The sequence below is a fragment of the Stegostoma tigrinum genome, chromosome 1, assembly GCF_030684315.1.
Source record: "Stegostoma tigrinum isolate sSteTig4 chromosome 1, sSteTig4.hap1, whole genome shotgun sequence".
In the NCBI taxonomy this organism is placed as follows: Eukaryota; Metazoa; Chordata; class Chondrichthyes; order Orectolobiformes; family Stegostomatidae; genus Stegostoma; species Stegostoma tigrinum.
This window is the reverse complement of record NC_081354.1, coordinates 11,843,326-11,856,141: the sequence shown is the minus strand read 5'-3', so window position 1 is coordinate 11,856,141 and position 12,816 is coordinate 11,843,326. Positions and strand designations below refer to the sequence as shown.

The 12,816-nt window shown below is 45.3% G+C and overlaps 1 protein-coding gene across 3 annotated transcripts in view; it reads left to right on the top strand.

Moving 5' to 3' along the window:
- lef1 (lymphoid enhancer-binding factor 1) overlaps positions 1–7,381 on the top strand; it is a 163,263-nt gene extending 155,882 nt beyond the window's left edge. For 2 of the 3 annotated variants that reach the window (XM_048542325.2, XM_048542333.2), the window contains one exon: positions 5,824–7,380. In XM_048542325.2, the coding sequence (XP_048398282.1) occupies positions 5,824–5,900 (77 nt within the window). In that variant the 3' untranslated portion in view covers positions 5,901–7,380. Of the gene's footprint in view, positions 1–5,823 lie in introns of all 3 variants that reach the window. The other variant, XM_048542317.2, reaches the window with a different exon arrangement.
- Positions 7,382–12,816: the final 5,435 nt, after the last annotated feature.

Sequence of the window (12,816 nt, the reverse complement as noted above, 5' to 3'; positions counted from 1 at the left end):
TATAGCTTGTTGTATACATACATTACCTTTAAAAGAAAGCACCTTTAAGGATATCATACGCTGTGTATACAATGTTGTGGCTTTTTCTGGCCGTTAGCCTGCTTTGGGTTTCCACCTTGCACACATAGATATCAGCTGGCTTACTGTTTAATTTCTGCTTCATAACTTGCAGTATGATTTACTGTGTAAACTAAACTAACCCACAGAGTTAACCAATCCCTGAAAAGTGAATTACTGGATCAGACTCTCCATCTCCATGGGGAAGCACGGTGGCTCAGTGGTTAGCACTGGTGCCTCACAGCGCCAGGGGGCTGCGTTTGATTCCACCCTCAGGCAATGTCTGTGTGGAGTGTGCGTGGTCTCCCAGCGTCTATGTGGTTGCTCCAGTTTCTTCCCACTGTCCAAAGATGTGCAGGTTGGGTGGATTGGCCATAGGAAATGCAGGATTACAGGGATAGGAGAGTTAACAAATGGGCCTGGGTGGGATTCTCTTCAGACGGTCAGTGTGGACATGATGGGCCGAATGGCCTGCTTCCATACTGTACAGACTCTCTGATTATTGATAATATGAGCTAGCTAAGCTAAGGATCTTATAGCACAACGGTAATTGTCCCTACCTCTAGGTCAGGAAGTCGAGGGCCAAGATTGATTTGCCTTGGAGATGAGCCATAACACAAGTAACGATAATGGTTGAGATAACAAGGTGTGGAGCTGGATGAATACAGCTGGCCAAGCAGCATCTTAGGAGCAGGAAAGCTGATGTTTCGGACCTCGACCCTTCATCAGAAATGGGAGAGCGGAAGAGGGTTCTGAAATAAATAGGGAGAGAAGGGGAGGCAGATTGAAGATGTATAGAGAAGAAGATAGGTGGAGAGGAGACAGACAAATTAAAGAGGTGGGGATGGAGCCAGTAGAGGTGAGTCTAGGTGGGGAGGTAGGGAGGAGATAGGTCAGTCCAGGGAGGACGGACAGGCCAAGGGGGTGGGATGAGGTTAGTAGGTGGGAAATGGGGGTGCGACTTGAGGTGGGAGGAGGGGATAGGTGAGAGGAAGAACAGATTAGGGAGGCGGGGATGAGCTGGGCTGATTTTGGGATGTGGTAGGGGGAGGGGAGATTTTGAAGGTTGTGAAGTACACATTGATACCATTGGGCTGTCGGGTTCCCAAGCAGAATATGACTTGCTGTTCCTGCACCTTCGGGTAGCATCGTTGTGGCACTGCAGGAGGTCCAGGATGGACACGTCATCTAAAGAATGGGAGGGGGAGTTGAAATGGTTTGCGACTGGGAGGTGCAGTTGTTTAGTGCGAATCCAGCGTAGGTGTTCTGAAAAGTGGTCCCCAAGCCTCTGCTTGATTTCCCCGATGTAGAGGAGGCCACAACGGGTACAGCAGATGCAGTATACCCCATTAGGAGATGTGCAGGTGAACATCTGCTTGCTGTGGAAGGTCTTCTTGGGGCCTGGGATGGCGGTGAGGGAGGAATGTGGGGGCAGGTGTAGCACTTCCTACGGTTGCAGGGAAAAGTGCCGGGTGTTGTGGGGCTGGAGGGGAGTGTGGAGCGGACAAGGGAGTCACGGAGAGATTGGTCCCTCCAGAAAGCAGATAGGGGTGGGGATGGAAAAATGCCTTTGGTGGTGGGGTCGGATTGTAGACGGTGGAAGTGTCGGAGGATAATGCGTTGGATCCGGAGGTTGGTGGGGTGGTATGTAGAATGAGGGGGATTCTGTTTTGGTTGTTATTGTGGGGACGGGGTGTGAGGGATGAGTTGTGGGAAATGCAGAAGACACGGTCGAGGGCGTCTCAACCACTGCTGGGGGTGGGTGGATGTTGTGTTCCTTGAAAAACGAGAACATCTGGGATGTACAGGAATAGAATGCCTCATCCTGAGAGCAGATACGGCAGAGGTGAAGGAATTGGGAATAGGGGATGGCATTTTTGCAGGAAGTTGGGTGAAAGGAAGCCTATTTTAGGTAGCTGTGGGAGTCGGTGGGCTCAAAATTGATATCAGTTTCTAGGTGGCTGCCCGAGATGGAGACAGAGAGGTCCAGGAAGGTGAGGGAGGTGTTAGTTATGGCCCAGGTGAACTGAAGGTTGGGGTGGAATGGCTATTGGAGCAATGCATTGATGACAAATACGAAATGAACCATAGAGCTTTTACAGCACTTACCAGTCATCAAGCATCTAATCTACTCTAAAGGCACTTTCCAGCACTCGGCACACAGTCTTGTACGCAATGGCATTTGAAGTGCTCATCTAAATACTTCTTAAATGTCCTGTTGTTTCCTGCATCTATCACCTTTTCAGGTAGTGAGGTCCAAATATCCACCAAAAGATTTTGGGTCAAAGAGATTTCCTCAAATCCCCTTTAAACATCCTCATCCTTATCTTAGATCAGCCCCATGGTTATTGACCCCACTACCAAGCCAAAGGCTGATTGCTATGTGACTTTGGTATGTCACTCAGGTGTGTTAACTTGTTACAGATGTTCAGCTAGACAGCCCACTGTTATCTACTTACAGCAAATAGAGACAGAACACAAGTGCAGCCTTTGCTACTGATGCCCAAGAACTATGATCTACAAAAGGTCTATGTCCAAATAGGAAACAATAGATTAGAAGGGAGCTAGAAGGGGAAGAAAATTTGAGACAAGGGATAAGATTGGGGTGGCATGGTGGCTCAGTGGTTAGCATTACTGCCTCACAGTGCCAGGGACCCAGGTTCAATTCCACTCTGGTGACTGTGTGTGGAGTTTCTCCCTGTGTCTGTGTGGGTTCCCCTGGGTGCTGCAGATTCCTCCCACAGTCTAAAATTTGTGCAGGTTACGTGGCCATGCTAAATTCCCCACGGTGTTCAGGGATGTGTAGATTAGAGGGGGGAGTCTGGGGGCGATGCTCTGAGGGTCAGTGTGGTCTTGTTGGGCCAAAGGACCTGTTTCCATGCTGTGGGGATTCTATGAAATATGAAGATGCCAAGACAAAATTATTGAATCAGCAGGAGTGACAAATGAGAATAGCTAATGATAAGAATGGAACCATGAGAAAGAAGACTGGTCAAGAAAGCTCAACATGTGTCAGACTCTAGAAGAAGCACTAGGCAAGTCATGAGGAACAAGCTGTGATGATGTGTAACAGTTGGTGCAAAATAAGAATATTTAAGACAAAGGCATCCTGAATAAACTGCAGTGGAAATTTGAATAGTCTGACCTGGAAATACTGGGTACTAAATCCTGAAAGAGCACCTGTGCACTGCATGTGTTTTCACATTGATGTCACTTTCTGGTTTTAGAAGCAATAGAGTTTTCAGAAATACACAGGAGAGACTTTCCAGGGACATAGATGTGTGAATGTGATTCAGAAAAGATCTTTCTGTGCTCACTTGCAATTCCGATGGGCTGTAAAAGGGCCCTCAGGCTTTGATGGAGCAAGTACCTCGTGGTGCACAGTGATTCCTGTCAAATATTCTTGGGCAGGATTGAGAGTTCTCTCACTGTAACTGCAAACAATAAGGGGGAGAGAAGGCAGATTATTATCTGAATGGCAATAGATTAGGAAAGGGGGAGGTGCAGTGAGACCTGGGTGTCCTTGTGAAGTAGCTGTAAGCAAGCATACAGGTGCAGCAGGCAGTAAAGGTGGTCAATGAAATGTTGGCCTTCAATGCAAGAGGATTTGAGTACAAGAGCAGCGATGTCTTGCTGCAATTGTACAGGGCCTTAGTGAGACCACACCTGGAGTATTGCATATAGTTTCAGCCTTCTTACGTAATGGAGAGATATTCTGGTTGAGGAGGGAGTGCAACAAAGGTTTACCAGGTTGATTCCTGGTTGATAACATTGATGTGTGAAGAGAGATTGGATCAGATGGGACTCTGTTGGTTGGATTTTAGAAGTTTTGTGGGTATTTGTAACATGATTAAACAGGATAGGTGCAGGAAGGATGTTTTTGATGCTGGCAGAGTCCAGAACCAAGAGTCACAGTGTGAGGATATGGGGGAGGCCATTTAGGAAAGAGATGAGGAGAAATTTCCAGAGACTGGTGAGTCCATGCAATTCTCTGCCACAGAAAGCAGCTGAGAGCAAAAGATTGATGATTTTCAAAAGGAGGTGGTTTTGTTCCTAGGGTCTAAAGGAATAATAGAACATTGAGAAAAAGCAGGAAGAGGTTAGTGCATGGGATGATCGGCCCTGATCATATTGAATGGCAGAGCTGTCTCAAAGGACTGGATAGTCTACTCCTGTTAATATTTTTTGTTCCTTGTTTCTGTGAGAGAGGGCGGGACATCTTGGCTGGAACTTTTCCATCCTAAAGAATGTTTCTAAGCATGCCCTTCTCGGCCAGATGATAAGGATGCATTATTCTTAATTCATTCATGGGATGTGGTGTTACTAGCAAGTCCATCATTTGTTGCCCATCCTTAATTGCTCAGGAGAAAATAGTGGTGAGCTGCCCACTTGAACCTGCTCTCGTCCTTTTGGGACAGGGACATCTACTGTGCTGTTAGGAAGCAAGTTCCAGGACTGTGAAGTAGCCACAGTAAAGGAACAGCCAGTACAGTTCCATGTCAGGATAGTGAATGGCCTAGAGGGATCTTGCAGTTAGCAGTATTCTGATGCATCTGCTGCCCTTGTCCTTCGAGGTGGTGAAATAACTACTAAGGAACTGGAGAGAGAGGAGGAATGTTTTTCCCACACAGCCGCCAGGGTTGTTGCGATCTTGAACCAATTACCTGAAAGACTGGTGAAGATAGATTCGCTTAGAACTGTCTGAAAGCAAATGGACGTATATCTGAAGTGAGCTAATTTGCAGGGAGAAAGGGGGCTTAGGATTAACTTGGACAGATCTTTTAAGGAGCTGACACAGACAGGAAGAGTCAAATGATCCCCATTTGTCCTGTAATTATTCTGGGATTCTGCATCACTAGCAGTAAGAGAGAAACCAATCTCGAGGAGGTAATCTGGTGGAGATTTATATTTCAGCTGTGCAGGGTTGCTCAGTATTCCATTATTTAAAATGAACATGTCGGAATAATGGACTGACTATTGCAGGGAATGAAATCCATGGCTGATGATTCTTTTGGATGTATTGGAAAATTAGCTTCAGTACCAATCTTCTGAAAAGTAATGAGCTTCAGTTCCTTTAGCTCAAACCATCATAATGTTGTACTTTTTGATGTAGCAATTTGCTGCTGCACTTAAGCTGTTTGTTTGTCATCTTTGGATTGTATAAAAGAAAGAAAGACTTGCATTTGTGACCAAGAATAATAATGCGTTTGACCCTTATTTGAGAAACAGGATTACAGAGAAAGAGGGAAAGAACTTGAATTTATAGAGCACCTTCCACAACATCATGACATCTCAAAATCAATTCACGGCCAACAAAATCCCCTTGATGAGTGGCCACTTCTGTAATGTGGGAAACACAGCAGCTGAATTATACACAGAAAGCCCCCACCAACAGTAAAAAAAAGTGAATGCCTAGTTTAATTGTTAGTAGTTCAGGCCAAGACAGTGGGTGAATATTCCCACTCTAAGTTGTGGAGCGTATCAAATTTCACGTGTCATCTTAGAGTACAGGCATGGTCTTGATTTAATACCTCACCAGAAAGAATTCACCCTTTCAATGCAACTCTAATGAAGTATTCAACTTTATAGAGTGTGAACATAACCTTCTGATTCAGAGGCCAAAGCCGCCATATTATCTAATTAATGATGTGTTGTTTTAGCTAAGCGACTTTTGTCCATACCAGCAGTGTAACAATCCCTCATAGTGCTGAGGTTTATGCGTCTGTAGCTGTCCAGGTGTCTAATAAGCTTTTCCTTCTTTTTAAGGAAAACAAAATACATTCTCGACATGCAAAGCAAAAGCAGCGACGTCGGGCCCATTGCTGGAGATGGAGGCATGCTGACCACCTGGCCTCACCTTGCGCTTCTGCTGTCCCCTCTACATCTCCGGAATCCATGTTTGACATGACATCCACTGCAGGCAGATGTGTGGACACTGCAATCAAACAACGATTTCTGTTTGGATTTGCTCTGTGGCAGAGTGGCACATGGTGGCACCCAGCACAACCTCCCTTCCCTAGAAACTACACTGCGCTCGATCACCAGCCAAACTCCATTCACTTTTACCAGACAACATACCATTTGTATTTACTCTCGCATTTTGGATTACTGCCTCCCCCATACACATCCATTTTCATTCAAAGACATGCTTTCATTCATGCCAGGTTGCTTATGGCCAGTATAAGAAGCAAACATCATGGGAAAACTGTTGCGGGGGGAAATCACATGCAGAAAATGACCTCCTGGGCCATTTATCCAAGAAAGCGTAAATAATTTAATTTTATATCATTTTTGTCATAGTTGAAATCATTCATTTTCCATTTATTACTTTCCATTATGTTTGGTTCTTAGTATATAGTTTTTAGGAATAGTTACCTTATTTTAATTAAACTTAGGGATCAGGAAAGTTTCTAAAAGTAAAACAAGACCCTTTTATCCCTGCTGGAGATCTTTCAGAAAAATAAGGCCGGCATTGTCAGATTTGTACCAAACACTGAGCTCAGAGCTTCTGCATGGTGTTCTCTGGAGCTGTATCAATGCAAGATGGGGAATTTCTGAGAGGATTGGTCCCTTTGCCCGGCAGTAACTTTAGTAGAAACCTGAGGAAACTAGAATTGAAGGGAAGCACTGTTTCTGCGGTGATGGAGGTGTTTATTTGGTTGTTGAAGTTATATGCTGAAGGTGAATGTCAGTAGAAAACCCCAGCCTTACCCCACAATGACAAAGCATCATCTTGGGGGCTGGTCTTACATTGTCAAATATTGCAGACCTTGTATAAGCTATGCCGTCACACATTGTCATTTTAGGAATCTCCTCATTTGAAATGTTTCTTTAAAAATGAACTTATATTTATATATCGCGCGCCCTTCTCTTTACCTTGTAGTTATCACTTAGTCACGTCTTCGTGTTACTTTTCTTTGCTCTCAATTGGGTAATTGATTATAATGGGTTCAAGCCATTGCCTTTTTTTAAAAGGCCGTCACAGTCCATCAAATCTTTTATGTACAGAATTAGCCAGAATCAAAAATGTTACAACTTCTGCATGTTTTCTTTTGTGAGAAATAACCGTGCAGTACATTTGCCACTGTCTTGTAATCTCAAACCTGCAGAACAAACTAAATATTATTTGAACACTACATGTGACTAAACAGATTGATTGCATCCTGTGCACAGTCATAGTTTAATTTGCTGCAGTCAGCAGACCCAGTGCTGTTAGACCAACAACAGGAACAACAGGTGGGAAACTTGCAGGTGGAATAAACTCAGGATTCGCCAACAGGATTCACAGACTGTATGATGTTGTATGTCAGTATAAAATGAACAACATTGAGTCAACTATTCTTTCTACACCCCAGCTGATCTTTTTAGCAAATGGCAGAGCATGCTCGAGGAGCCAAATTGTCAAGCTTGGCTCTTAACGTGTACTTTCATTCCCATTAAAGGGTCAAAGTGCCTGCTTTCCATTCAAGCCAGCGTGACGCAAGTTCTTTTGACAAGGTGAGCATAGTTTGATGTTACTGATTTAACATAATGTCATGAGCTGGAAATGAAAAATACAGAGAAAGAAAGCAGAAAGAACAACACAGTGCAGGAACAGGCCCTTCGGTCCTCCAAACCTGCGCCAACACACTTTGCCCTTCCATATTAAACTGCCTTCACTTACAGGATCCGTATCCCTCTATTCCCTTTCTATTGATGTATTCGTCCAGGTGCTTCTTGAATGTTGCTACAGTGTCTGCTTCCACGAGATCCCTGGCAGCATGTTCCAGGCATTCGCCACCTTTGATGTGAAAAATGTGCCTCACATGTACCCCCGTTGCACCTTGAACCTATGTCCCTTAGTAATTGACCCCTCCACCTTGGGAAAAAGCCTCTTGCTTCCTGCTCTATTCATGCCATTCGGTCACCCCTCAACCTCTGTTCCAGTGAAAACAAACCGAGTCTATCCAACCTTTAATTCATAGCTAAAATCCCCTAGACCAGACAACATCCTGGTAAACCTTTTCTGTATCCTCTCCAAAGCATCCACATCCTTCTGGCAGTGCGATGACCAGGACTGTACGCAATATTCTAAGTGTGGCATAACTAAAGTTCTGTAACGCTGCTGCATAACTTGCCTATCCTTATACTTAATGCCCCTTCCAATGAAAGCAAGCCATTTTTTACTGCCTTATCTACCTGCGCTGCCACCTTCAGTGATCTGTGGTCCTGCGAACCCAGATCCATCTGCATATCAATACTCCTAAGAGTTCTGCCATTTACTGTGTAATTTCCACCTGCACTTGACTTTCCAAAATGCATCACCTCACGTTTGTCTGGATTAAACTCCATCTGTTGTTTTTCTGCCCAAGTCTCCAACCGATCTATATCCTGGTGTGTCATAGAACATAGAACATAGAACATAGAAAAGTACAGCACAGTACAGGCCCTTCGGCCCACGATGTTGTGCCGTGGAATAATCCTAATCCAAAAATAAAATAACCTAACCTACATTCCCCTCAATTCACTGCTATCCATGTGCATGTCCAGCAGTCACTTAAATGTCACTAATGACTCCACTTCCACGACTACCACTGGCAAACTATTCCATGCACTCAACTCTCTGGGTGAAGAACCTCCCTCTGACGTCTCCTCTATACCTTCCTCCTGACTCTTTAAAACTATGACCCCTCGTGACAGTCAATCCTGCCCTTGGGAAAAGTCTCTGGCTATCGACTCTATCAATGCCTCTCGTGACCTTGTACACCTCGATCAGGTCACCTCTCTTCCTCCTCCTCTCCAGGGAGAAAAGTCCAAGCTCGGTCAACCTCTCCTTGTAAGACAAGCCCTCCAGTCCAGGCAGCATCCTGGTAAACCTCCTTTGCACCCTCTCCAAAGCCTCCACATCTTTCCTATAATAAGGCGACCAGAACTAGACACAATATTCCAAGTGTAGTCTCACCAGGGTTTTGTAGAGCTGCAGCATAACCTCGCGGCTCTTAAACTCGATCCCCCTGTTAATGAAAGCCAAAACACCATATGCTTTCTTAACAACCTTATCCACTTGGGTGGCAACTTTGAGGGAGCTATGCACTTGAACACCAAGATCCCGCTGTTCCTCCACACTGCCAAGAATCCTGCCTTTAATCCTATATTCAGCATTTAAGTTCGACCTTCCAAAATGCATCACTTCGCATTTATCCAGGTTGAACTCCATCTGCCATTTCTCAGCCCAGCTCTGCATTCTGTCAATGTCTCGCTGAAGCCTGCAATAGCCCTCGATACTATCAACGGCACTTCCAACCTTTGTGTCATCAGCAAACATACTAACCCACCCTCAACCTCCTCATCCAAGCCATTTATAAAAACTACAAAGAGCAGAGGCCCAAGTACAGAGCCCTGCGGGACACCACTCAGCACTGACCTCCAGGCAGAATACTTACCATCTACAACCACTCTCTGCCTCCTGTCAGCCAACCAATTCTGAATCCAGACAGCCAATTCACCCTGTATCCCATACCTCCTGACTTTATGAATGAGCCTGCCATGGGGAACCTTATCAAATGCCTTGCTGAAGTCCATGTACACCACATCCACTGCTTGACCCTCGTCAACCTGTCTCGTGACTTCCTCAAAGAACTCAATAAGATTTGTAAGGCATGACCTGCCCCTCACAAAGCCATGCTGACTCCCTTTAATCATGCTGTGCTTTTCCAAATAGTCATAAATCCTATCCCTCAGAATTCTTTCCAAAACATTGCTGACCACAGACATAAGACTGACTGGTATGTAATTTCCAGGGATTTCCCTATTCCCTTTCTTGAAAAGAGGAACAACATTTGCCTCCCTCCAATCTTCTGGTACGACTCCTGTGGAGAGTGAGGAAGCAAAGATCTTTGCCAGTGGCTTAGCAACCTCCTTTCTCGCTTCCCGGAGCAACCTAGGATAAATCTGGTCTGGCCCTGGGGACTTATCAATCTTAGTGTTTGCCAAAATTTCCAGCACATCAACTTCCTCAATCTTGATCTGTTCAAGCCTGTTTTCCTGCTCCTCAAAGTTCTCATTCACAACAAGGTCCCTTTCCTTCATGAAAACCGAAGCAAAAAACTCATTTAGAGCTTCCCCTATCTGCTCAGACTCCACGCACAAGTTCACTACGCTATCCCTGATCGGCCCTACCTTCTCCCTGATCATTCTCTTATTCCTCACGTATGAGTAAAATGCCTTCGGGTTCCTCCTAATCCTTCCTGCCAAGCCTTTTTCGTGGCCCCTCCTGGCCCTCCTCAGTCCACTTTTGAGCTCCTTCCGGGCAAGCCTGTAATCCTATAAAGCTGTGCTAGACCCTTGCTTCCTCCACCTTACGTACGCTGCCTTTTTCTTTTGACAAGAAACACCTCTGTTCCCGTCATCCAAGGCTCCTTAATCTTACCCCTTCTTACCTGTCTCAGAGGAACAAATTTATACATCACTCGCAACAACTGCTCCTTAAACAGCCTCCACATGTCTGCTGTGCCCTTTCTGTGGAACAATTGCTTCCAATCTGTACTTCCCAACTCCTGTCCAATAGCGTCATAGTTTCCTTTACCCCAGTTAAATATCTTCCTCTGGTAACTGCTCCTTTCCCTCTCCATGGCTATGGTAAATGTGAGGCTGTTGTGGTCACTGTCGCCAAAGTGTTCTCCCACCATGAGATCTGACATCTGTCCTGGCTCATTGACGAGCACCAAATCCAAAATGGCCTCTCCCCTCGTCGGCCTGTCCACATACTGAGTAAGGAAACCCTCCTGAACACTCCTGACAAAAACAGCTCCATCCAAACCATCTGCAGTAAGGAGGTTCCAATCAATATTGGGAAAGTTGAAATCACCCATAACAACAACCCTGCTACGTTTGCACTTTTCAACAATCTGCCAGCCCATGATACCTTCGATCTCCCTACTGCTATTTTGGAGTCTGTAGAAAACCCCCGGTAGGTGACTGCTCATTTGCTGTTCCTAACTTCCGCCCATACTGACTCAGGCGACAGACCTTCCTCGGCAACCTCAGCCCATACCACCTCAGTAGATGAGTCCTCATCAAAGGCTCTTTCAGCTGCCGTTATACTGTCCTTGACCAACAAAGCCACACCTCCCCCTCTTTTACCACCTTCCCTGACCTTAATGAAAGATCTAAACCCTGGAACCTGCAACATCCATTCCTGACCCTGCTCTATCCACGTCTCCGAAATGGCCACAACATTGAAATCCCAGGTACCCATCCGAGCTGCAAGCTCACCTACCTTATTCCAGATACTCCTGGCATTAAAGTAGACACGCTTCAATCCAGCTTGCTGTCTGCCAGCACACTCCTGTGACAGTGAGGTCCTGACCATGTCCTCCCTACGCTCATCCTCCTGTGTACTAGAACTAGACCTCAGTTTCCCATCCCCCTTCTGAGCTAGTTTAAATCCACCCGAATAGCACTAGTGAATTTCCCACCCAGGATATTTGTGCCCCTCTGGTTCAAGTGGAGACCGTCCTGTTTGTAGAGGTCCCACCTTCCCCAGAATAAGCCCCAACTGTCCATGTACCTGAAGCCCTCCCTCCTGCACAATCCCTGCAGCCAGTCTTCTGACAATCCTCCTCACAGTCCACAACAGGACCAGTTTTTGTCTTGTCCCTACATTGGGAAGATTTGAAAAAGCCGCATCAGATTTCCATTCATGATACTAAGGGGTCCATATTATTGGATACGGACCCATCTGATTATAACATGTATTGAATCGCACTGGAATGGGCAGGTACTCTTAACATCCAATTTCTCACCCCAGCAGCAGGACTTGACTCATCACTGCTGAGCTGAACAAATCTGTTTCAATGGTTTCATCTTGCCAACATGATGCCACCAGGTCGAATGGACTTCCTGCAGTCAGTTACCCCCCTTGGTATCCCTCCAGCTCTTTGTCCCCACATATTCCGGGTCCATGACCCAGTCTTTCGGAATCCCATTCAGTAGCAATGCTGCAGCATTTCTGGAAAATACTTCAAAATACTTTATCAATTAGAGACACAGAGAGAGAGACTGGATATAACATTGGCTACTGAAAGAAACCAAGCAGGGAGCAATGGTCAATGGGTGATTTTCAGACTGGAGGAAAGCATACAATGGATTCTGCAATGGATCACCTCTTTTTATCTATTCTAATGACCTACTCATGGATGTATGGGACATTGGAAGTAAACCACATGTGCTTAGTCATGGGGTAGAGCACCTTACTTGACCACAGGACTGTTCAAAGCACAAATCTCGGCAACATAATAAACTGTGCCAAAAAAGTCACAGAACTGAGGGTAACATAGTCTGGTGACATGGGCAAACACACACCATTTTAATACAGATTAGTGTAAAATAATACATTCTGAAAACATTTTGAAGGTGGCAGGCAAGTTGAGAAGGCTAAATAAAAACCAAAAGAACTGCGGATGCTGTAAATCAGGAACAAAAGCAGAAGTTACTGGAAAAGCTCAGCAGGTCTGGCAGCATCTGTGAAGAAAAGATCAGAGTTAGCGTTTCGGGTCAGGTGACCCTTCCTCAGAACAGCCTTCTCAACTTCAACAACCAAAGCAAAATTTGCTAGAAAAGCTCGGCAGGTCTGGCAGCCTGTTGGAACTTTCTTCAAAGGTTCAGAAGAGTCAAAAGAATATAAAAATTATGAACAGAGCTAAGCAATTCAGCCCCTCAAACCAAACATCAAAATCCTGAAATTCCCTCTTTAGGATCAACCCACAGCATCAGGCCTGC